Here is a 27,029-nt window from a genome sequence, read left to right as displayed (position 1 = left end):
TAATGCCTGGGTGACTTAAATATTTCATTCTCAAATCTTCCATTTGGCTTTAAATTTGGTGTGACCTCTGCAGTGTTTAAGGATAACTATACTGTACAACAGAGCCCAGGGCTCAATTCAGAGGCTTAGAGCTGGAAGCTGTATTACCTTGCCTACACAGTTCTATGCCTGATCTAATGAGCATTATTAGGAGAAGAGCCTATACCATCAGAGACAGCCTTGTACTACACAGACCTTCTGCATTCCAGACCGCAGCTCACAGCCTCCTCATGGCCCTGGGTTTGGCCACATAGATCAACCAGCCCCTTATATTGCCTGCATCACAGAGGATGGTCCAGAAAAACTGCACTCAGGTGTTTCTAATAATTTTACCCAACAGTTAGTCATAAGGCTACCTTTAAACTGTCCTGGAAACTTAGGAAAAATATGAATAAACAAATTATGATATTATAAACAGCATATCATAATGCTAAAATTTATTTTATAACATATTCCTAATTCTAATCACAACTTCCTACTCTGACAATAATTACAATTACACCAATTTTAATATAAAATAACTCCCTGTTCTCTAATAACTATGTTATTGCTTGTGTTAGCAAAAAAATCCTATAGATTGTTGATTATATACATAAGCTCATCAACTATCATATTTGTGTCATTCTGTAGTAAATATTTTTAACCAGGTTCAACATCTTAGAGGGTGTAAAAACTCCAAAAATAAAATCTGGCTCTTAATCATATTTGTTTGTATTTTTAGCCAAAGTTCATCTGACACTTACTGGCCTCTGAGTTATATGCCTGCACTAACAGGGGAACAAACCTAATTGTCCCAGTATTTACTCCAAACCACCCCACATTTGGACATGCACTCTCCCTTCTCTTAAATTTATTATGTTGTACTTCATTTAGGTCTGTTTATAAAAGCTTATGTTCACTGCAAATTCTAAGTCTTGGAACAGACTTTATTAGATTAAAATTAATTTCCTTCAGAATGTCTGCCCTTTTACATCTGAGAACATTCTGACTTAATATTTTGAGGGGAGGGGCAGAAAAACTAGTTAATTAGGGAGAAAAATATGCACACACCCCTCATTCTGACAACAGACTTTTGTCCTTGTATAGCACAGTCTTCTCACACCCCGGTGCTCCCTACAAGCCGTGCCCGAGGTTTCCCCAAGGAACAGTCCAGCGTTGGCCTGGCCCTGCTACCTCTGCTCGCCCAGGAGCAAGGCCACTGAGCCAGCCCCATGCCACAAGCCAGTCCCTCCTTCCTTCTGCCCACCAGCCACAGACTGCAAGAAATATTGCAGGGATTTGTATGCAATTATAGATTCGAAAACTTCTAGGAAGGTCTGTCCCCCTCTCCCTTTCAGTTGCAACAAAGTGGCATCAGCAAGGTAGTTTATTGCCAAACTGGAAGTTTCCTGACCTGGTAAACAGAGGATCTCCACTACAGAAAATAAATCTGTACTGGTTACCTAGATTTCTCTTTTCCGTTGTTTTTGTTTGTTCGTTGGTGGTGGTTTTGGTTTGTTTGTTTTTTCTCTTTTTGTTGGGGTTTTGTTGGGGGTGGTGGTTATTTTGGTTTGTTTGTTGGGGGTGGGGGAGGCTGTTTGGTTTTTGTATGCTTTTGTAGCATATGAACTGTTGCGGAGCAGTAAGGGGTTGCTGCAGGCAGGGCAGCAGTGCACAGTCTTACCCAGATGAGGAGCCACAGCTCTGGCCATCCCTGTCGCTGTGTCCACAGGCACAGCAGGAGCTGCTTTACCCCCCTCAGAGCAGCAGAACCATCCCACAGCCAGATGTGCTCTGGCTGCTGCAGAGGCAAAGAAGGACACAGCGGGGAGCAGGCGCTCAGCTGGGGACAGATGCTTCTTGGGGAGTGCACAGGGTGAGGTTCTCCTCACCAGAGCCAGATGGGGTGGCAATGGGTTTGGGGAGCCAATGGGTTTGGGGCAGGGGTCCTAGTGTGGGAAAAGCGAGGGGGTGCATGTGCTGCCAGGAGCTGCTGCCCCTTCTGCAGGTGGGGGCTCTGGAGCAAAACTGGCATCTGCAAACCCTTGACATGCAGTGGTGGGTACAGAATTACTCTTGACAAAGGGAGCTGCCAGCCATCACTCCGTGGGGAGAGACACACCAAATGCTTCCTCGCGTTTGTGTGAGCCAATACGGCTTTGTAAGAGATTTATTTTCTGCAGGTAAACTACACAAAGACATGCTTTAGAAAAGCTGGTACAAACCCTCTCTTTTCACCACCATGACTTAAATATTCTTAGGAAAGGGAAGTAATTTGGAGTTTATTGGGAAGAAATTATAAAGATCTGATAGTAGGCGAGTACAGCTCTACAGGCTGACCTTATAATAAATAACTGCTATGGTCCCAAGTGAGCTAATAAAATTGCAGCCTAATTTAACCACATCCCCTTAACTTGCCCCTCAACAACTTCGTGGTCAGGACAATGTATACAAACAGAGAGGTCAGCATTTGCTAATGAGCACAAGAAGCTTCCTCACTGGGTATTGCAGACAGGATGCAGTTTGGAGACTTGAGCACTGAGTCACGGACTATACCCTTCCCTACATATGCAACACATTAAGCGTTCATCACAGAAACTTAAATAAATTAAATCATTCCATTGCAAATGACAAAAAGGGAACTTTCAAGTTGCGCAGTTATTATTCGGAGATATGGAAGCAATAAAGTTAAGGTTCTACATGCATCCTCAGCTCTATGCTTTGGTCTACAGATAGTGTGGTTGTTAATTCCACAAACCACTAATAGCTTTTTTTTTTCCTAAAAAGAACAGAATAATGCTTTTTTATCTGCATACCGTCTATAAACTCTCTAGAAAGATAGCTCTATTTTTATTTAAATAATCCAGTCACCTCTTTACCGATACATTTTTATGCACGAATATCTTTTTCCTGTACTTATACATTTTGATGTTTCAATCACATTTCTCTACACATTTCTCACCCCATCGACGATCCTTGCCTCTATGAATCTGACTGGGCTACAAAGTGCTTTCTCAATGGATCTATCTCCCTGCATTTTTCTATCAATCCATAGCATTCCACAAACCCCAGAAAGTACTCAGATAAATCTAACTTATTTGAATGTGCAGGAGGTCTTTACATGCCTATAAATTTTCATTAATCAGTTACTCAGTCTTGTTATTCACAGGTTACTTACAAAACAGATTGTATTTTTCAAGGAAGTGACTTCCATTGACCACAGTTCACATACAAGTAGTTTACAGTATGTAGAAGCTATCTCACATATTTAATGCTGCAATAAAAATATTTGATACTACATGGAAAACAGAATTAAAATCACATAAATAAAGGCTATATCAATTCACACAAAAGAAAATAGATTCAGTCTTACCAGCAAAAGAGGATATATTTATCTATACCATTGATGTTCTCAACATCTGAAGCTTCTTTGCTCAGTGTTACTCACATCGTAACAAATTTCTTTTGGTTTTCCTTTTCATGTGAGACAGACAAGTTTATGAACCATCTTCTTGATGAGGTTCAGTGATCATTTCAAAACAAATTCTAGAATACGGAAGTATTTCTCTAGAAACAAGTGACCACTATATTCCACATAGTTTGCAAGATACAAAAAGGGGTAATTCTTATACAAATATTCAGAACTCCACTGTATATGCTTTAGAAGATAAAAATGAATTTGGAAGAAAAGCTTAATTCCTTAACTGTTTAACCATTTGGGGTGCAAATGGATATTTGTAGGAATATTTTTCTTGAGCTTTTTCTGTATTGTCTCAAATAACTTCAGCATTTTTGCACTTATTTTATATCAACTACCTTGCTAAGAAAATCCTGAAAGATGTAAAATGGAGGATAGGCTTCTGCAGCCAGGCAACTCACATGGAAACACCATGACAACTGTGGTACAGAGGTTGCCAGTAGTAAAAATGGAATATATAAGAGGTTCCTATTGTATCTGTTGCAGAAAAAAAAAATGCAAAGGTGAAGTTCTTTGTGGAATTTTTTTAAAAATACATATTTAGTGCTTCTTGCATGATAAGTGGTTGGGAAATCAGTCAGAAACAGATTAATGCACATGCCAGAAGTTTGTGAATTCCACCCAAAAAGAAAAATGAGACAGAGTACAACATAGGTATGCAAGAGGCCTGTGACAAAAACACTGTCTAGGCATAGCTTTGAAATATATATAAACAAGTATAACATTACTGAGGAGGGAAAGAATACTATAAACAACAGGGTCATATTGTAACTGTAATTAAAAAAAAAAAAAAAAAAAAAAAAGGTTCAACACCAGAGGAACATCCTTAAAGGAGTTTTGGGGTGGGAGGGCTTAGTTGAGTTTTTTAAACAATCACAAATACTCTCAGCCTTGTCCTGGGATGAGACAAGACTGGCATCTAGTGGCTCACAATGTTATGGTCCTTATTGCCATTGAACAGCTGTGATAGGTTCCAGACCTGCTTTTCTACAGTATTCATTACAATCGTCTGGGCTGTAATTGAGTATCTGGTGAGTATCTTGCTAGCAAAGCTTGGGGTGGGGAGGGGGGAAAGAAAGGTTAACATGTAAAGGAATAAGTAAAGAGGAATTCTTCTGTTTACGCTTTGTTAGCAACTTAGCTTAGAAGTGAGTAGATGGTTCTTTTTTGTTTTTTTTCTTTTTTAACTGGGGAGAAAAAATTGCACAGTCTTTAAGAAAATATTTAGTGTAGCTACAGAACTAATAGTGATCTGTTCTTTATGTATGCACATCTTCAGTTACCATGACTTCAACTATATAGAATATTAACAGAGCACTTCCATACATCAAATGCATGTTGGTGACATTTTCCAAAATTTACTTAATACTCTTTTATGAGTTGCATATTTTTACTGTGAAAATATTGGATAGAAGTTCCCCAATTGGTAATGTTGGAAATTCCTCAGGAGGGGAGACAGTGTATTTGCAGGAACAGATTTCCTGAGAGTCATTCAGATCCCCTGGGGCAAGATCACTTTGTCTGCCAAGGAAAGGGTACAGCATTATGGTATTAGGAAGACTTGATGAGTTCTTGATCCAGGTTCCATTTTAATTACGTATTATTAATCATTTTGCAGTTGGAAAAATCCAACATTGTCTATGTGTAACTAATTAGGAAGGAACTCATGTTTTTTAAATTAAAGAAATGTGTAGAGGTTTCTTTTGCAATGTGGGGTTGAGCTGAGAATATAGAGCACTAGAGCATAAATTTTACTTCACAGTTCAGAAAATGTTCCCCTGGAACACCAAATAAACAGGAAATTAAATTGTGTATTATATTCCAAAATTAGTGTGAGATACTACAGACATTCCTGATTCTTCAAATATCACCACTGAAAGACCATTTAAGTAACCTAATCTGCTTTGGATTTGCAGTTCTTAAGTTTTTGAAACTGTTCTCTGATAGTTTCAGATAAATAATTTCTCTGATAATCCCTTCACACTGTAACCACACAAGTATAAGTATATATTAACTGATATTACTGTTTATGACTAGGATGGCAATGAAAGTGAATGGTACAAATGCTGCTATTAATATTACTATCAGCAGTTCAGAACAGCATGCAAGGAAGATTTGAATTTCAATCAGTGGCACAGACAAAAACATTAAACTAAAATTTATATTTAACCTATATTTAACAGAATTGAAGTACTGAATGTTAACACAGATATAAAAAATGACAATTTAAAACATTTACAAATTTATTTAATGTAGAATTAAATATAAAAACTTTGTGGTGGTAATTCATCACTTTAAGGACCACTTTACCAAAGTGTTTACACACCTCAGAAGTTATTCTTTTAATTTTCAGATTTTAAACTGAAATTTACATCAAAAGTTTCCATTTTAAAACTGAAATAAAAGTTATTGCCGATTTTTAGAAAGTACTTATATTCTTCCAAATATTGACATTCACCAAGTCCAAACAGCATTTCGCACCCCCCCCGCCCCCCATCAAACTTTTGGTTAAGAAAGCTCACACTGGCTTAATATGGCTGATAATGTGAAAACTTGAATTTAAATCCCTGGAAAATAAAGGATTTTGAAAGTGTAACCCTTACCGTCAGCTGACTATTCTGTGTACTTCTATCAGGTATTTCTAACATACATCATCAATTTTAGATTACTATAATGTTCTAGCTATTAAGTTTCCTGTATCTGTCCTTTGAGTATTTAGAAGACAACAGCTGTATGCTTTTTGAAACACTCAGAATAATAAAAATTCAAATTAGCTTTCAAAAAATTATTTCTTTTTCCCATGTAGGCCAGCTATACATGCTGAATCACTCATCAGACCTTCCCTGCAACATTTAGGTTAGGACAGGTCGTTTGTCCAAGAGTTAAAGCAGAGCTAGGTGCAACTGAATTGCAGTATCCACTCGTATAAGTAAAGAGCATTCAGGAGTTTGAGTCACGGAACAGGACTCTGATGTACAAACTGCTGTTACAAACGCACATGCAATTTCATGCATGCAAAGTAATTCCTGCTGCAGAGGTTTCAATTTAAACCCACGGGAAGAGATTTATACAGATAGGCAGGAGACATCAGTAAATAATTAACTAATACTGATCATGAAGATAAGCAACACTTTCAGATCATCGACCACCTTATTTGCCATCAACTATTTGGGGTGGGGGGGAGGGGATGGGAAGAAGTAGAGAGGATCATTAGTTGAAAAGCATCATCAAAAAGAAAAAAAAAAGTAATTAATGTGAAACATTTGAAATGTAAAACCAGCCAACTCTCATCTGTGAAACCCAGAAACAATGATTGCACAGATCTCCAGCAGTGTTGTCTTTTGCCAGCTCCAATAAGCTGAAGGAACTGACCATCTGCAGACACATGTACAATACCTGCCCTGAATGTGTGAATGACCACTTTTGTTGAAGATGTGAAGACATGTTTTTAGTTAATGCAAGACAGTTCAACTGGTAAAATGTTACTAAATCAATTGTATATCAATATACATTCTGGTATCACGGCAGTTACAGTTCAGCGTGTAGAGTAACAATAATGGAAAACAGAACTTGCCATTATGTATCATTAAAGTATAATCAATTACAGGAACCTGTTAGTGCTTTCCTTCAGAGAATCAATCACGAGGAAACACAATCTACTTAAATGTGCAGATAACAAACGGAAATGATTTTTAAAACAAGGTGATTGGGTTGAAAACATTTTTAAAGATAAACTTTAACAGATTTCCTGACCTCATTTTATTAATGCAAAAGTCAAAATAGACAAAAATGCTGGCTTTATATTCCAAGAATGGAATATGAAAGTTCCTATTAAATCTGGGCCTGGAGCATGCATTTTCCAGCCAACATCCAAGATTGCATTTGCTGTATTCATCATTATATATTTATGTGTATATACAATGATGTCACTGTTTATGACATTATAAAGTCCAATGCAAAAAACACGGTTCTTATCCTGTCTTTCTGAGGTTCACTTACAGGCTGAGGTGCAAGACCCACTGAATTCACAGGTTAGTGTCAGGGCTTCTCTGGAAACCAGAGGATAGAGGTGCCCATGCCCAGGAGTGCGCATGCTCGTGCACACGAGGAGCCAGGCAGCCCCGGGAAAAGTTGATGAACCATCAGACACGTCCTTGGATGTGCGCATGGGGATTTAAAATGGGTCTGTCTCCACCTTGTATTGTTCACTGCCTTCCTTCAGGGGAATCTCCATAACTACCATTTCTCGACAACCCCAGCAAGTCCCATTCAAGGGGAATGCCGGTGCTGCCAGTATGTAGAAAGGTCAAGGTCTGGAACATCATTTGGAGGAAATATATACAAGGTATTTACCAAGAGACCACAAGGAAATTTAAAAAAATAATAACAATAAAAAAATTTCTATGGGAATAATTGCAGATGCTAATTGGGCTGCTAGTGTACGGAGTTCAGTGCAGAACTTGGACCAAAAATGATTAACATCTTGTGGATCTGGTATTTTAATAGTACATACTATAAGTTCTTATTTTCTGAATGTCAAATAATCTTTAAGAGATTTCCCATTCTGTAACCTGTAATAGATTTCAGTGAATATAGATCCCATAAAATCTGCAGAAAATTGCAATCCTGAGAGATGGAATGTAGTCAGGAAGGGGAGCAGATATAGAAATTGAGCAATTTTTGATAACACCACTATCTTAAATTTCACATCCTTACTATGCCTTCTCATATTATTGACATTTTACAGGTAGTTAAAGCCTGAAAATTCAGGTCTGTCTAGAAGAACAGTAATCACTTAACCTCTAGAGAGCTACTTCAGTAGCTATTAACCCATACAGGAATTTCAGTAAAAATTAGGATAATTTTCAGAAGGCAACATAGGGTTTACCCCTTCACTGAGAAGCGTGTACTTAACTTTGAACATCCCTACCTCCATCATTCATCAGTGACACTAACACTGTGATACTTCACAGGACTATTAATTTCCTAAGTGTTTGTGGGAAGCAGCTGGATCCCCAACTACTACATGAACGCACGAGAAGACACAGTGCTTGTGTCGGGGAAAGATTTACAGGAATCTGAAGTGGCACACAGTCTTATGAAAAACAGTACCCAGCTTGCTATGAAAGATCCTGCTGTAAGAATGGATAAACCAACAACCAGGCACTGGCCTGAATACATGCAAAAGTGTCCAGGGCAGCAGACTGTCTATGTTGCCAACGGCAAGAGAGTGAAGATGAGTTAGAGTAGCACACGCTCACAGAGCGGATCCTCTGCCTGCCTCCACAGCCCTCTGCTGCTGCGTCCACAGGGGCAGAATTTGAAGTAGAAGGGTGGAATTGAGCTGGGCACCCTGGTGAGAAAGGAAGTGTGACAGAAAGGAAAGGAGACCATGCAGAACATTTCAGAACTGCGCTATGGTGGCAAGGTCTACCAGTGGGCTGGGGAGAAAGCTTTGGGAAGCCCTTGGAGTCTCCAAGACCTCCCACAGCCTATCGCAACCTCAGGTGACCTCCATCCAGACCATTTTACCTCATCACAATTCCATATATCCTTTCAAAAAATCACAAACCAAACATAAGTTCACACAAGCCCTACAAATTGTAGCAGATCTCACCTCGCTGCCAACCAGCTGGCCTTTGCCTATGCCCAAAAACCTCCACTGTCCCTTCCAATATAACACACATACCCCAGCTGAACTCATTTGCTGCAATATTCTGTTTTGCATACGATGCTGACTTTGTCAGCAGGAGCTTCACACAGGCACAGAATAACCATTAAAGCTTTCATTAATATCTTTGATAGGAACATTCTGGATCCACAGTAACATTTCTCTGCACACGTGCTCCTCATTTCAAAAAGGTAACTGGACACAAAATAAGATTTCAAGTCCCTTCTTGTTTTTTTTACATCTAAATTGAATAGTCCAAAAACTCTGGCTGTATAGCTCTCAGTTTAAATCTGAAATATGAAACACATAAAATGTAACATGAAATCAAATTACTATTATTGTAATGTTGCTTTTTTTCCTTTTTTTCATGAACCACAAACAAACACTTATTTAAACTTGGCCTCTATAATTTTTCAAGGAACATACCATCATTTTTCCAAGCTTTTCCCACAGGCAAGTACATTATCTATTTTGTATTTCGTCTGTTCATCTATTTATCCATTGTACCTTGTTGCAATATTCATGGCCCTTAACTTAGACATGATCCTTCACCAGAGGAGGACTTTGTTTTGTGTTTTGGTTTTTTTTTTTAGTTGTTTTGTTGTTGTTGTTTGATTGTTTGTTTTGGAGTTTGTTTGTTGGCGTGCTTTCTTTCATTTTGTTTGTTTGGAGTTTTTTTTGTTTGTGTTTTTTAAGCTGGACATTTCCCACAGCACGACTGATGAAAACGGTGATAAAGATGTGTACATTTGGCAATATACATAAGGTTGAAATGAAGACCTTTGAATAAAATTATTAAAACATAAATACTAACCTATAAATGCATATAAATATGCATAACTATTTCATACGATCAGTCATGCTCAAAACTGTATTAGTATGTAGAGTATAGCACAGAAAACTGTACTAAGTCTGAAGTTTTTACACTTTATCACAGAAGTGTCATATTTTGAAAATTTCAATTTTTATTTTAAAAAGATCTGAAAGCATAAACTGTGGCCTTTGACACTGCTCTGCCTGTTGTGTTTTGTGCTATTATGTATTCCTCAAGGAAAAACAACTGTTTTTTTTTTTTTCAAATAATTTTTAAAAATCCAAGTTTAAAGTTTACCAGTGACTATTTAACAAGCTGGAGCTTTCAGTTAACCATTAAACAAATAGGAAAGTGTATTTTTAGGATTAGAAAAAAAAAAAAACAAACCCATAAATCAAAAAACAAACCAACAACAACAAAAAAACAACCCATAGCTCATTGAATTCAAACAAATCCTGCATAATGTGAATCGACCAACCACATGATTGATGAAATGATGCATGAAAATAGAGGCAGAGGCAAAATAACCTACTTGAACCCAGAAATTTTTCAAACAATAATCATTACCAGCTTTAATTAACTTCAACACAAAAGCGGGGGCTCCTTCTGTTTCAAGTTAATGAAGCTCAACACACAGACACTACAATTAGAGACAAAGTGTAAGTCTAAAGCAAGTTGTATCTTAGGATTGAAATAATGAGCTTGGAATTTTAATTTTGTAGACAGCAATTATGTGAGATTCAGAAACAAGGAAAGAATACATACAAGTGAAATGTTAAGGTACAAATGTAGCTCATTTTCAATATCTCTGTTGTGAGCTAAAGGCAAAAAAGTAACTTTTTTCCTACCAAAAGCAGTACATACAATACCCAGGAAATATTTCTGCTATGATCACCTAAGATTTATTCACTTTCATACCACGCAAGTCAGAAATGCGACCTCATCCAAAGCTATGGACTGCTTAGCAACTTCTATCTTGCCTTTCTCATATATATTCATTAAATCTTTATCTATAATACTGTTATTTCCATTTAATGTGATTGTTGTATAGCAAAAAGCTGCTCTCCTGCAAAAATGAATAAGCCTAGATTACTTCCACCCTTTTCAATAATTTGCCTATTCCTAAACACCAGGTTGGAAGAATATATGACCTTAAACTTAATCTCATCACTAAGCACCTCCAAAAAAAAAAAAAAAAAAGGCTCAAAAAGAGAAAAGATGGTCTGCCATTTATTTCTCCCATTTATAGTTTATTAAACCTAAAGATAATAGGAAAAAGGTGGAAAAAAGCAGAGAATGTCTGGGCTGTAGTATCAGATATCACTGCTTATTACTGGCTATCTGCCTAGTAATCATAAATCCATAGGGTAATATTCTAAAATCTTTTGCTTTTCAGGTAGGTGTGAGCCAAAAGGAAAAAAAAGTTTAATTTTCTACGAAGAGCAGAAAACAGCAAGCACAGCACAATTGGGTACCAGGATGCATAAATATTCCTGATTACAAACCCTTTCACATAAAGCAAACAGGAAGAGTTTGAAGCTAACAGTGTGTACATCATGCAAAAGGTATCTCTGTCCCAAAAGATAGATATCACATAGACTATGAATGAACTGCCTCAATAAATTATATTATTCCTCAGAGGGGAAAGGAGAGCAATGTTATAAACAGCGACTTCAGAAAAGTGAGAACAATAGGGCATTGAATTTTGCAAGAGTGAATTAAGGATCTTTTTTTTCCTGGAGGAGAGCTCAGTATCATTGACCAATGAGGCTTATAAATAAAAACATTAACTCCAGCACTGCCTGCTCCTCCAAGCACCTTAGCACCTCGATCTTCCAGCATACCAGAAACCAAATGTAGATACAAAATACATACGAGTACATACAGAATTAAATAGATGTTTCAAACAGACTCTTTATACTTTTCAGACAGTTCAGAAAGCATATGATTCTGGCAAAATGCACATCTCAAACACAAAGCTTTGATGACAGACTGTGCTGTGTATCTTTGGTATAGGAGTCTTGTCAAATCAGAAAACAATCTCTGTACCTCATCTCCTTCCTTGTGCTGTCTGATACACACTGAATATCCACAGATAAAGGAGAGCTAAGCCAGAGCAGCATTTTTCAAAATGAAACTTGATAGGATCAAAATCCTCAGAGCTGTCACCTTCCTTTGGCACCACTAAACCCGATGAGAGTGGTTTTGTTAAAACATTCACCAAGGTCTTGACAGAACTAAAGGAGTCGGTGTGACGGTCAGTGTGACGCTGCTAAGCGCTGAGCACGCAGCTACTGCGAGCCAGGCAAGAGGCAGCCAAGCAGCTGAGCAGCCGACCTTCTCTGCAGCAGAAAGTTAAAAGGTAATTAGAAAGCTTTTTCAGAAGTTGACAAGCTCTCTTTTTTTTTATTCCTGAGGGATGATCACTAATTTCTAAGCCACAAGTCTCAACAAACAAGTCAACTGCCCACTATGAAGTGATTTTCAATCCCAAATTCCTGTTTGCTATCACCTTCCATGGTCATTTCTCCTTTTCTCTAGCTCTTTAGGTGCTTTCTTGGTTAAGTTAGAATTGGAACTGGAGAGTCCCATAAAAAAAACCTCTACTAGAGACAGGTTTCAAGCATGTCAACTCTGTCTGCACTGACAATGATGAGTTTCTCTGAGGTTTATACTAGTCTAAAGAACCACACATCTTTCAACAACACCGGGATATTTTTCCTCCTCTCCTACGCAGTGTTCCTCCCTCACTCCCTGCACACACTTGTTTTGTCAGACTTCTCTGAAACCCTTTTATAAAGGTATTTGAATGTTACCTATTCTTATTTTCTATTAAGGTTTCTTTTGTTTTATACTGAAGCCAATGCCAGGCAGCTTCTTACTGTTTATATAATTGCCTGACACAGAGAGAATGGAGGAAAGAGGTTTTTACTCCCCACCTCACTCCCCCCTTTTTATTTTAGTAGCTGCAAATGGTTTCTCCAGTTTAGGCTCACTATAGGCAAAGGTAATGGTTCAGAGACTTGCAAAAAGATTACTGTCAGTACTCTTGAAACACAAAGATATTAACACTTCACAGCTTTGCCTTTACACATTATTTAGTTATTTCTCCTTTTCCAGCATACTTTCCTGCACTTTACAGTCTTCTGACACCTAACCTTTTACTGCACTGTTCCTGCTTTCTTCTGTATCCTCCACAGTCTTCCTTTCCCAAACCTCAATTTCCCCTTGTGTTGTTTAACTTCTCCTGCCTACTTTGACATCCCATCCCTGCCCAGACCAGCAGACCCGGCGTCCAGGGGGTGCTCATCTTCCCAAAGGACAGTATGCTTTGAAATGCAGGGCAAGTCGCTGAGTTCTCAGTTATAAATTGTGGCATGCATGGATCACATGCTGGTTTGACCGTGTGGAAAGGGAAATGCATTGGCAGAAGCTATTTCTGGTTCCGGCATTTTTGGAAGGGGTGCCAGACATTTTGAAAGAGGAAATTTTTTGAGGCGTCAAGTGAAGTTCTTGCAAGTTTACACTAACTCCCAGCTTGATGTGACAAATTTTAATCTAATTTTAAGCCTGCAGCATTAAGTATTTTAATTGATTTTCTGCTAAAAATTTATTTCATAATGTCTCTTCTTCTTCCCCCCCTCCTCTTGAAAGTGACCATATCTGTTTTAATTTGACTGGCTCCTTCTGGTACATCTTTAGCCCTTTATCTGAACAATACTAGCTTATTCCTCTACCTGTTCTGTTGGAATAACTTAGATAATCACCTTGCAAAAACAATAAAAGAAAGAATTCCTCATTGCAAACACACCGAGTTTTACCCTTATTTTAATGAGAACTTATGGTTTTTATAACCTTAACCTGTGAAATTATGTGAATATGGAAGAATCTCAGCTTTTATTTCTTTTAACATGTCTCCAATTCTTAAAAGATGCTTACAAAGAGCATAAAAAAGCAACCTGGAAATACTTAATGATTTGAGTATGGGAAAGGAAAAACTGTACATATGTATTATACGTATGTTAAATACTTTCTGTTCCATCTTGTTATTGTTATTAGACCTGACCTGTGATTCTTCTTTCAGAATTTTTCTTTTTCTTTTCTTTTTTTTTTTTTTTTTTCAGAATTTTGCCAGAGAGGAAAAGTCGTATATACTGCAGATCGAATCTACTCTGTGAATCAAGCAGAAGAGAACCTCAGACTGGGGCCTCTGAGGTCCAAAGCGACTGCCCCATCCCTCAGGCTTTTCTGAGCTGAGTGTCTCACAAACTTCTGCTGCAGTTGTTTCACATCATATAAATAATTTAATATTCACTAGAGAAGCAACTTGAACAGGCTTCTCATATCCTGAGTGCCCCACCTATTTGATTACGAGTTGTTCCGAAGCAGAGGTTTCTCTTGCTTGGGAAAAGCTTTGGAGTATCTCAATGTTTAATCAGAGAACTTGAAATTTTCAAAACACTCCTGGGATGAGAAAGCTATTTCCTCCTTATTTCTGGTAGCAAGCAAACACAGTAAACGGACAAATATACATAAAAGGAAAAACTCCAGAAGACAAAATTATCTGCTCAGTCATACAGTTCTTTGACAATTCTGGGCTTCAGATTTCTGTAATTACTTACAGCAGGTATCATCAAGCAAAAAGCACTGTGTCCATATTCAATGCGTAGAAATGAATTTATATTGTGTTCTTCAGTATTCTTCAGTACACATTTCACACGCGTCAGACAGCAACTGCTACCGCAAGAGGTAGGAAGGAATAGATCCAGAACTATCTGCAAACTACTTCTGGTCACTCTTTAATGAGTCTAATCTGTTAAAGGTACCAAACGAATGAGTCCTAGAACTGTAGTTACAAGAATAAATCCCAAGAACTCCATGCCAAACTTTCTCAAAGTGGAGTACATTATTTGCAATAGCAAATCCAGACAGCAGCTGCCAGGTTCTTTGCTGTCGAGCCCCATCTAGACAGAATAGCTGGTCAACTAAACAGCCAAAGAAATATTCTTCTCTTTTGACAGCTCCCTTACCTAGGGCAGTATGGCACCAAAATGCCAAAGAATGATTTAAAGGAGAGAAATTATTAATTTGCTGAAAAAAAAAATCAACTCCTGCATCTCTGCTTCTGAGACAGTGAAACTCTATGCATTTCTGCGCTTAGCCATTGAACTCATTCTGTGTCAACAGAAGCCACGAACACACATAAAATTGGAATAGTTACAGCAATTTACACTTGATTCATTTGCAGTAAGAGAACTTAGAAATTCTTAGAAAGATACAAGTGTGAAAGGGAGAAAAGTATTGAAAAAGTTTCCTCAATTCTCAAAAAAAAAAATTCCATAAAACTCCAAAGTGAAAAAAACTAATGAAGAAGTTAATCTTCATCATTAGAAGATGAACTAAAGTATTGTTTGCCATATTTTTTTTCTGGCTTCATAAAATCTCATTCTATTTTTCTCTTCACTTGCCACAGAAGCAGAAAACAACTAATAGCTTGGAGATTAAAAGAACCCAAAAAGTGCACGGCCCCTCTTTCTCTCTATGCTCTCTGTCTAATACTTAACCCCTGCCACGCATGCAGAGTGCAAGTAATGTGAAAGTCTTCCTCTGAAGGTTACCTTTCATGTGCATTGATTCTAGAGAATTCTTAACCAATAATATTTGAATTCACTGATACTTGACAGTTCCATCCCAACCTCATCAAAGAAATAGGAAAGAGTAGACAATCTAAAGGGCTCTCCACTGAAAAGGCTTGTCCTTAGAGCTAAAAATCTGGAAGTCAATTTGTTGCAGTTCTGGTATTAGAGTAGTTGAGAAGTCCTTAGTTTGAGCTCACAGAAATCAGCAAGAATGCTACTCAGCCAGGAATGGCAAAGGGAAGTGTTTTTCTTTTTCTTTCAGAAAACAAAACAAAACAAAACAAAAAAAAAACATGAAGGGAAAAGCTAAAACTGAATAAAGACTCTAACAGATGCTTTTACCATTTAAAATGTGTCCTGTTGTGCCTTGTAGTTTACTAACTCCCTTTTTCCTTCCTCTTAGCCCTCAAACTGCAGTGCAAATCTGAAGAGTTTAGGGCTTTGTTGGTGGTTTATAACATTCAAAATTCTATCCTTCCTGTTTTTATCTCTCTTGTTTTTTAATGAGTACTGAAAACTCTGAGCTGTTCAGAAAACTCAGTAACAAGACAGAGCTGCATCCAAATTATGCCTTCAGTTGGATGCATGTAACCACACAGGAGAACCCATTGAAATATCACAACTGTTAGAGGAACACAAAGATGAACCCGTTGAGAACAGATCCTGTGTGAGGTATCTCAGGAAAGAGGTAGGATTTTCCAGCTGAATAAACTAGAAGGTCTCTGGGGTTTCTAGCTACTTCTGCAAGAGCTGCCCAGCCAAAGTTAACAGTTTAGATTGGTGCTTGTTAAGGATCTCTTCCTCATGCCTTCTTATAAGCTACAGGTCCATACGCTGTCCCTATCCCATTCAATACAGCCGAGAGCACTTTGGTCTGCAAAATATTTCAAAGAAAGTCTGTAAGGAATTTAGGCTGCCAAATCTCGTATTGGGTTTCCATGCTTAGAGTTTAGAAAGATTGATTTCTGATTTAGAAAGTAAGCAGCTTGGATAAATAATGCAGCAAGCACATCAAATTTAGATGTTTGACTGCTACTCTAAATGCACTTTTCAAAAAGTCATTTCAGTCATTGGTCCTGAGTGCTTGAAGTCCAACAGACTTCCCTTTCCATTGTGGATGTTCAGAACCCCTCAAGAGCTGACTTCAGTCTTGTGGACATTATTCTAACAGCCAGAAAAATATGAATACCAATTGACGATAAATCTAGTTATTATGTGTCTCTTTCAAAATTAGTGAGATAATAAATATGCAAACAGATTACTCTGTAGTACTAAGATGAAAGTAACGCATGTGTTATAATAGGAGTTTAATAAGATTAGGTAGAATAGCTAGTCTTAATTATCTTTTATCCTTATATTTTCCAGTAACTGACATCAATGTAATTGCCATCTATTTGATTATATTTTAATTAAATACCTAAGCATTTAACAATCCATTATTATAAATTCTTGCATGGTATCATTATAATAAATAAACACTTAGATCAGAATTTAGAAAAAGTAGCAGCAATTTATGCTTTTAAGTCTATATTTAAGCTCTGTATCTAGCAGTTGAATATCAAAATTACTAGAAGTCAGGTAACTCAACAATAAACTATCTAGTAATATCAACAGTTGAAGGATTAGACTCAGAAGCTGTAGAGTTTGTGAACTGGACTAATTCTGTTGCCCAGCCCTCTTTTACTATTTGTCCTTTCTCCTTAAACCTTTGAAGTCTCACCTTTTGTAGGCTTTCAAAAATCATTAAATATGTACAAAAAAAAGTACATCGCTCACCTGTGTAAACCACTGGAAAAGCCTTAGCTATCCATGTCCTGATTTCACAAGATTTTTTTTCTATCACAAGTATACATACTCTAAGAGTAAGGACGAGATTTTTAGGGACACAAAATGCAATTAGGGGATAGCAGCCTGCAAAATCTGGCAGACAGGTACCTAACTCTGGCATAGTTTGAAAACCTCTTCCTTAAGACTCAGCCATATGTTACAGATTATTATTATTATTATTATTATTATTATTATTATTATTATTATTAATAATAATAATAATAATAATAATAATAATAATAATAATAGAAAGCAGCCTTATACCATTATTCCTTTTTTATCCCAATAAATTAACTTTAATAGCATTCTTAAAAGAAAGCAATCCTTTCCTTAAAACTATTTGATTAATCCTCTTTTAGTCTTGTGACATAAAACTGAAATAAGGTCAACCATCTTAAAGTATTGGCACCTGAACCTCTCCTATCTTGCACAGAAAGTGAAATTACAACAATCCTAAAAGAAAACACCTAGTAATTCAGGTGACATCAACTATGCACTAGCCTTGATTTTATTAAAAAGAAATAGCCTTGCATTTTTATTATCGCATCACACACACGCAGAGAAAACTCAGCTGGAATATAAGGCGAGTGAACTAATGAACTTAATTAACACATAGAAAATAAAAGAACTTCCCTGCAAATGTGTATATAATGAAACCATTCAGCAAATGAACCAGTAGTCATAATGAAATTGTGTATGACTTCCTCCTGTCGTTGGTGTCAGAAGAATGAAAACTGGGTAGGAGCCAAGCATTATAAATCTTTACTGATCCTAAAATTATTTCTTTTTAAAGTTTTTAAGAAACAAAGTGTGAGTTACTTTTGCTGCTCCACTGAGAAATCCAACATCAGTTCCACTGCTGAGCATCCACCTATTGAGATTATTGAAAACCAGAAATAATGCAACACTTGTGTCCAAACTCTGTTCAGATGGTAATAATACACATTTCTATCCTAAGAGCTCAAATACAACCACACACGTAATATGATATTGTAGAGGACTCAGGTGCCAACACAGCCCACCTGACTGCAGATTAAGTGTGCCTCACCACCTCACTACTAACTGAATACCAGCAGCTGGGTATCACATTGGTGTATTTTACAGAACAAAATCTGTCCAGTTTCTAGTGGTTTGAGGAAATGTGGTGGGAGGAAAAAGCTCCTAAACCTATTTGGCTGTATTGGCTGCGTATGCAACAAATTCTCAAGTATACAACAGCTCCAGGAACGAGTTTTCCACTTCAGAGCCTTTTCCAGGGTTCTGAACACAAACACTACCACAGCATTTCTGTGACTGATAACAAGCCAGTTTATATCTTAGGAAACATACCCAAACACAAAGGAAGTGAATGATTAGGAAGCCAAATTTCAGTAAATGACAATGATTATATTTTATTTGAAATTTCTTTTTAATAGATTGCCTCTTAACAGAAGATGTTACCCTCTTTTTAGTATTTCCCAAAACATTTTTCTCTGGCAAACAAGTAAGTCAACAAAATTAAAAGATGGTTGTGGCATCACTTAAAAAACCTGTAACATCCAATACTCTTGCTGGGTCAGTGCTTGACAGTTGGCACCTACGTTGATTTTTGCATTGTGTTAAAGCCACAAAATCAGGAGGAATTACTTAATTTTAAACAAAGACAAGCACAGAGACAGTGTCCCAAATAAAACCAGGTGAGCAATCTTTTAAGACGACAGAAATATTGTGACAAGGCAACTTGCTGTAACAATACACATGGTAATTTATCTTATATCCCAAAATACATTATTAGTATTATAGATAGCAATTTAACAAAGCAACAATTTGAAAAGAGCCTTTAATAACACAGAATAACTTGAAACCACACCCAGCCAGTGAGAAAACCCTGGACTGGGTTCCAGGTTCAAGTATAATTAACATTTAGAAGGTCATTCCCTTTAACTTATTCTTGGTTCACATCCCTAACAAAAAAAAAGAATCTCCCAAAGCCCAAACACTGCAGGGTAAACCTTTCAAGTTAGCTCTCACCATTTCTTATTTCAGTCATTACTCAAACATGCAATATATAATGCTGATGAGTTAACATCATATCACCCATTTTGATTTATTTCTTTCAATTCACTGGGAATCTTATTTATGATTATAACTACAAGTGTTCTTATTGGTGGTGCCAATAGATTAAGTCCAGGGATAGACAGCTGAGTGCTTAGACCATTATACAGCATTACAGTTTATGAATTAGAATACAATCATAGAATAACTAAGGACAAAACTAATAATGTTACTAAGAAAAATGCCCAGAAGTGATCAGGTCTAACCTAACCAGATAAAATAGTTTCAGCATTGCTGAAGAGAATACCAGTAGTCTAAAATATGAACTCTTCCAGTTATTATTTTCTTTAAATTGGTGTTTTTTCACAGTCAATAAAAATATTAATATAATTTTATTTCTCCCTTATATCATTTTTATGTAGTGACATAGTATTATCTATACTGTCCTCAAGACATAGAAGGTGACATTGTTCCAATAAAAAGCACAAAAGCACTTTATTTATGTGCTTTCTGAATTTCCAGAATGTCTGAGCACAAAGAGTGCAGACCGGTGCTGTATTACATACCACTAACTCCAAGCATTGAATTCTGCTTTGCACACATTGGTCAAGGCAATAAAATGCCAAAAAATTCCTCTTTGATAGCAGAATCATATACACTGTATATTATATAAACCTTCTGTCCCCCTCCACTTGAATGTACACAATCAAATTATTCTGGACACTACTTTATATTGAGCAGATGGTATTATGAGATTTTTGATAAAGAACAACAATCGCCCAGCAAGGGTTGCAAAGGGGTCGCTGAAACCAAGATTAACAATTGATTAGCTTTAATGGACCGTGACAGTAATAAACAACAGAGTTCTACACAAAGATTTGATTGTCCTGTTAATGCTGCTGACACAAATGGCTTTTAACTGGCTTCCTGAAAGTGTTAATATCTTCCAAGCCTCGGCAAATGAAGGACATTGTCAAAGTGAGAACTATCCTGCAGTAAAGAGGCATTTACTGCAGACCTCTAAAAAAATCTGCAATAAAGTATGTTTCTGATTTATTCAGACAATAGCTCCTATTTCTCCAAGGTTTAAAGTTCAATAAAATAAAGTGCAGCACACCTCTGTCATGCTGGAATGTAACAGAACTCTGAAGCATGTGAACCCAGAAACCAGCATTCATTGAATCCAACGATATTATATGACTATTTGCTACACTTTTCTGGCTAGAATAAAGTCTGCTTTGGAACTTGTTGTCCACCTAAAATTGACTTTTGGGGTGCCTCCATGACAATACGAATTATTACTTTCAAAGTGCTCATTTTATCTTTGCTCCAACATGGGCTGACAGATCTCAGTATCACAGTCTTCTAAACTCAACTTTTTTATCCTTAGCATTAAAAAGTCCACTATTTTTTTTTTTCCTTTATGCACAGAAATCAGTTATTTGCATCATATTTTCACTAAAATAAAATGTTTTGTGATTACCAGATGTAACCATAGTAAATATGAAAATAGAACTTACAGACCTGTGTATTTCTTAGAGAAATGTACAGGAAAGAGTCTCTGTTTCCCTAATGTTTAAGCTCAAAATTTAAATGGACATATGGCAAGTATTCACAAAAGGTTTTAAAAGTAAATCTAGATAGCTAGACACAAAGTAAACAAAACTCTACCTAACATGGCATTCAAGAAACTAAGGACATAAGAAGTCATGAAAGGTAAGGAGGTATTTCTTCGTGTAAGTATTGAGCAATGCTTTCTATTAAACTTTGCATTTTAGGTTAGATTACTTAGTTTCTAAATAAACTTTTTTTTTTCTTTTTTCCCCAATTATGTGTCTTATTTAAGCAAAGATTTTTCTTTCGAACATTTTTAACTGTGAGCTGCTACAGTGCTTCTCCCTCCCGTGTTATTCCTAAAGGCAACAGTTTGAGACAAGAATTGTGTCGCTCTAAGGGCTTCCAGGGAAGAGAAAAAATGGTGCCTGCTCCAGACACAGATCCAAACGCAAACCATTTGCACAAATCAAGGTCATACTAATCCCATCCCTACGGGTCCCACCCCATCTGCAAATTCAACTCTCTATAGAACAATTCCTTGCCAGTACACTGCAAAGATGAAACATCCTGCTAATTACTGTGTTTAAAAATCTTGACCAAGCAGACATGCAGGGAATTTAAATGAAATCTCTAAAAAGAGCAAAATCCACCTGCTTGGTCTCCCAACACACAAACACTAAATGCGTAACCTGTCAAAATACCAAGCTAGGCTTCATTAATTACATTTTCTGTAATCAGCGTCCTTTTGTTACTCACATGCTTGCCTTTCAGCCGCAGTTCTTCAAGCAAATTATTGTATAAACCATTATAGCATACTCTGCTTATAAATATTTAAGAAAATAATTATGCATTACCTGTAGGTCAGCGTCAAACTCATGTTTCAGGTAAGCATCTTCTGCAGCTTCAACGAGACGCTGAAAAAAATAGAAAAAAAAGAAAATAGGTGTATTTTTGGAATAATAGATAACATCCTTAAATCCAAGTGTTTCTTCCAGTATAACAACAAGGATTGTTTGAGAATTGTGTAATCCATTATGACCACATATCTGCTATGATGCTTTATAGAACAGTAATAAATGATCCAGACTTCAAAACAAAACAAAACAGATTTTTAAAAATCCTCAGCATCCATGATTGGTGGGGCAAAACTCTCAAAACAGCTCAGTATCCCGCTGCTCCCATTTTGAAAGAAAACAAAATAAAGCTGATTTCACACTGGGCCATAGGACTCCTTTCCAAATCTTTCTTAAAAATAAAATAGGAGATATTTCCCAATAATGCACTCGATTGCAAGCAATTTAAATGAAAAGCAATTTCTAAATAACATAGCAAATATAAAATATTACAGAAATAGATTAGTTTTGTTTACTCAGCAGGTTTGAAGTGTCATACATACTATTTTAACACAGTGTATATTTGCAAGATTTTTCTGGTATTAGAGAAGAAAAAAATTACTGAATTATGGCAATTCAGTAATATTTCTTTCCTCTTAAAAACATTCAGAAATCCCTGTAGTAGTTATTGTTCCTAACCAATATCATCTGAAGGGAAAAAAAAAAAAAAAGAGGTTGTATTAAAACACAGCTACTTGAAAAATTTAACTCATATAGACATTGCTGTAGACATTATCTTGTGAAAACATATTATATCATTTCTAAAGTTTTATTTATGGTTCCACATAGTTCTGAGTATTAACTATGGAAGTAACTCTCTAATTTTTATTTAATCAACCTGAACTTTCATACAAGTCCAACCTATAATTAATCAAGGAATGATCTGTCACATGATACTCAATTATTTTTATTTTCTTTGATCTATCAGACACTGGTACACATGTATATTTTCAAATACTTTGTATCACAAAGCAAGTGCAAGCTACAGGCTCTCACTCACGATTCATGGAGTGGACACTGTGAGGACTTTTGCTTCCCTTTTCATAACTGTATGCACTTCTAACAAGTCTTCGTATATAAATCAAAATGGAATTGAAATTCACTTCTATTGCTATACACTTTGAACTATAATGGAAACTGAACCAAGAAAAATATTTCTGGTTGCCAATTCAGAACAAATGCTTCCACAAAAGCCTGACAGTTACAGGGAGCATTTGTGTTCACTGAGCTCTGCAGCGCAGCAGAATGTCACAGCCTTTCCTGCCACAGCTCTGTCTCACCACATCGCTAACCCACGGGTGGACACAACCCTCACCAAACTGTCCAGCCCTTGCTGGGCTTCTGCACCTTCCCCACAGGCCAGCAGGAAGGGTTTTCACACTTTTTCCTCAGTGCAGCCTTACAGATCTCAAAGATGTGACAAAACGCTGGCAATACTACTGGTGCGCAGTGGAGGATGAAGTCGCCTTCCCAGAGCCCTGTGCTGCACGTACACCCCTGTCATTCCACTGTTTCCACCTTCAATAACCTTGTCTCATACAAAGCCAGCTGGTTCTTAGCAAACCCTTTTGACCTAAACTGGAATTGAACTTGAATGGTTCAGACCCAGGGTAAATCAAACCAGAACTGAACTGAAAAACGTCCCAGGTCCCCTTCCCACATGCATGGGTAAAAGGACCCAAGAACTAATGATGCATCACAACAGGGGATATGAAGGGAAGCCATAAAAAATATTTATTTTAAAAAGTAAAGTTCTATGGAATTGTTTCTAATGTTCCTGTACTGTCTGAACAGCAGTAAAAACAGACGTTGCAATTTGAAAGCTTATCAAACATTAATTTGACCCACATTTTTTTTGCATTTAGAATTTAAGAAGAGAAGTAGCATAAACTAATTATTCTGAGGGGGAAGCCTCGCAGCAACTGAAATAGATTCTTAAATATTTGAATGGTCTCAGAAGTCCATCTTTAGCATATTACTCACCTGCTGAAGGTATTTTAGAAATCTATGTCTCATTTCTTAAGTACAAAAAAGGCACTTTATGTGAAATAACTACTCTAATTCAATACATTTCTGCAGATATGTACTTCTTTATACTAAAACCATAGTTGCATTACTACTCTGAGCACATCTAACAGAAAAGATCATAAGTGATAAGTTTGAGAGGAAAAAACTGGAAGAAGGGTAAAAAAAAAAATAAAAATCTTAATACAGAAATGAATACAGAGAAAAGAGAAACATGTTTTTCCTTCTGTGCTGAAATATTTACTTACTCACCGGATGAAAAATTATTATAGTATTTCATGAGATACCAGTACCCAGATATTAGTACCTAGTCAGCTAGAAAAATAATTCATGGTTTCATATATAGTTTGTATTGATCCAAATGTTTTTCAATTACATTTTTGCCTCGGTGAAATAAATTTAAACTAAGATTTATCCCCCCATGTAAGAAATAGCTAGAGAAGCATAAGATGGGTAATAGTAGAAACATCTGTTAAGGAGAGCAGCTCAGAAATGAAAAGTACTGATTGATACTTCATTGATTTACTCGCTAAATTTTCAGATGTTATATTTGTTCTTTAAAAAAAAATTACGTACATTTCAACAACATTTTCTACAGAACAACAAAGTGGACAATCTACCAACACCTATTTTTCCTTGAAGAGGCAGACACAAACATGCATGCACACTACGTGCTTCACTTCACAAATCTAATCAGAAAATCAAAAATTTGGTACATTGAATGTAGAGAATACACACATAACACGTGTTCTACTTTAACAGTCCTTAACCAAAATTTAAGTATCTCAAGGCCATTATGAAGGACTGTGAGAAATCTGGGAGAGCTATAGAAAAGGTGAGCTAGTAATGAGCCTAAATCCACAAAATGACTTAACAGTGGATATACACAGATGCCATCAAAATGAAGAAATGGTAGAAATGGTATACAAATGCTGGGGGCTTTATTGCTGTTATTTTTGGTGGGGTTCGTTGTTTTTTTTTTTTTTTGGGGGGGTGGGGCTGTGTTTTTTAGGTTTTGTTTGTTTCCATTTGTTTGGGTTTTTTTGGTTGGTTGGTTGGTTTGGCTTTTTTGTGGGTTTGGGGTTTGTTTTTTTGTGTGTATGGTTGGTTTGGTTGGTTGGTTGGGGGGTGTTTTGGGTTTCTTGTTTGGTTTGGTTTTTTGGTTGTTTGGGGGGTGTTTTGGGTTTCTTGTTTGGTTTGGTTTTTTGGTTGTTGTTTTTTGGGTTTTTTTTGTTTGTTTGTTTTTTTGTTTGTTTGTTTGTTTTTTAAGTCCTCAAGGAGGTGAACCATGGTGGAAGAAATTCCCTAGCACCCTGGAGACAAAAATATAAAATCCACATGTAATACTGGAACATTTTTATAGTGAGACCAAAAATCCCTTTACAAATATTTTAATGACTGAACAGTTATCTAGCAATGATTCACTACATTAGCATGATTAGCGACTTTAACTTAATAGTTTATAATGACACTCTCAATACAAATGCCAATATATTTTCATTTGAGTAAACACACTCTAAAATCATTGCTGTAGAAAGTAAACGCTTACCAATCTGAGGTTATCCTGAAGGGAACTGTGAGTGATCTATATGCATTTCCATGGAATTAATTATGAACACTGAGTGAGCGTTGTCAGAGTTAGACTAAATTTTGAGAGTATTTAGCTCTACATGTGGAAAGGTGTTTGCATGTGAATGCACAGACAATTTTCACATTCTATGGCACAATTCAATTGAGGTTCCTGCACTTAAGGAACTAATATTTAAATTTGCCAAAACATGTAAGTATGAGAACAATTAACTGACTTATCCAGCATATCAGAATTTAACATGGATAAAAACAGCACAAGAACCATGAGACAGAGCAAACATCACACCCAAAAAAACCCCAAAATGGTCACCATGACACAATGTCAATGTTTGGTATTTTCTGTAGTACTAGTATCACAGATAAAGTAGAGAAGGCTGAGAGGAGAAAAAGAAAGCTTTGTTTCCTCTCAATAACATGAAAAAATAATTACTGAGCTAACTCTGAATAGGTTAATTTTATTTAAAAATATTTTAATTTCAGTTAACTAATATTCTGATATAAATTCTCATTCAAGTTAGGTTGCTGTAGCACAGGAAAGGTGAAAGAAACAGAATGAATGAGGGGAAAAATATTCTAGAATTCAACAGAAAGTAAGGGGAAAATAGAACAGATGGGCAGAAAGGTGAAAATAAATGAAGATAACAATTTCAAGGAAAAACATCATGCAAACATCCTGAGTAGTGTCTGAGATGTTTACTCTTTACATGTACCTTGTGTCAGTTCACTTTCTATGATTCTTCATTAGAATCCCATTTTGAAGTTAGAATAAATAAATTCAAAAGCATAACAAAGTTGGAAACAGCTTCTGAACACCTGAACTGCAGAGGGTCACCAACCTTTATCCATAAATGCTGAATGACGTTATGTTTGTCTCTCTCTTCAACTATCAAATCTTGAAGAAGCACATTTACATTTCATTGTTTCCTTTGTATTTTTCTAAGATAAACCACCTGCTACACATAAAACCAGAAAATGCTGCTAGAAACTGCTCTTCTCCAAACCAAACTGCTACAAGGTTTTAAGACAACTGCTCTACCTTGATTATAACTAGTGCCAACTATGTACTCGTATTATCTCAGTCCACAATACTAATAGTTTATACTTCACAACACATATTTCATATGAAGAAGAAAAACAAACATGCTTAAACAGAAAATGAAAGATCTACCCTCTCAATTGTAGATGCTCCTTTACTCAGCCCCATGCTCAAGCCTCACTACTAAAACAATAACCCAGAACAGTTTCAGTTCTTTGAGCTTGTCAGCAGCCCTTCTACTGACATCTTCTTCCCCAACTTGCACAGCTCTGCCTGAACATATTTCTTTCAGTACGATATGTGAGCCTTGTCGGTTTGAGCTGTTACCTCCGTATTGTCCGTCACAATGTAGAATTATAATTTGAGGTCTATGAGAATTTCATGCAGAGAACATCCAACAAGGACCACTAATTCTGAACCTGCTCTGAGCAGTGGGAAGTCATAGTC

General features: G+C 36.6%; 1 protein-coding gene across 1 annotated transcript in view; it reads right to left on the bottom strand.

Moving 5' to 3' along the window:
- Positions 1-27,029, bottom strand: part of CACNA2D3 (calcium voltage-gated channel auxiliary subunit alpha2delta 3) — a gene marked incomplete at its 5' end in the record, with an annotated part of 433,227 nt that overhangs the window by 278,496 nt on the left and 127,702 nt on the right. Inside the window, one exon of the mRNA XM_082060048.1 lies at positions 21,893-21,952. Coding sequence (XP_081916174.1) covers positions 21,893-21,952 — 60 coding nt within the window. The remainder of the gene's footprint in view (positions 1-21,892; positions 21,953-27,029) is intronic.

The sequence above is a fragment of the Streptopelia decaocto genome (genome assembly GCF_964273445.1).
Source record: "Streptopelia decaocto genome assembly, chromosome: 8".
In the NCBI taxonomy this organism is placed as follows: domain Eukaryota; kingdom Metazoa; phylum Chordata; class Aves; order Columbiformes; family Columbidae; genus Streptopelia; species Streptopelia decaocto.
This window is presented reverse-complemented; position numbering and strand designations above follow the sequence as displayed.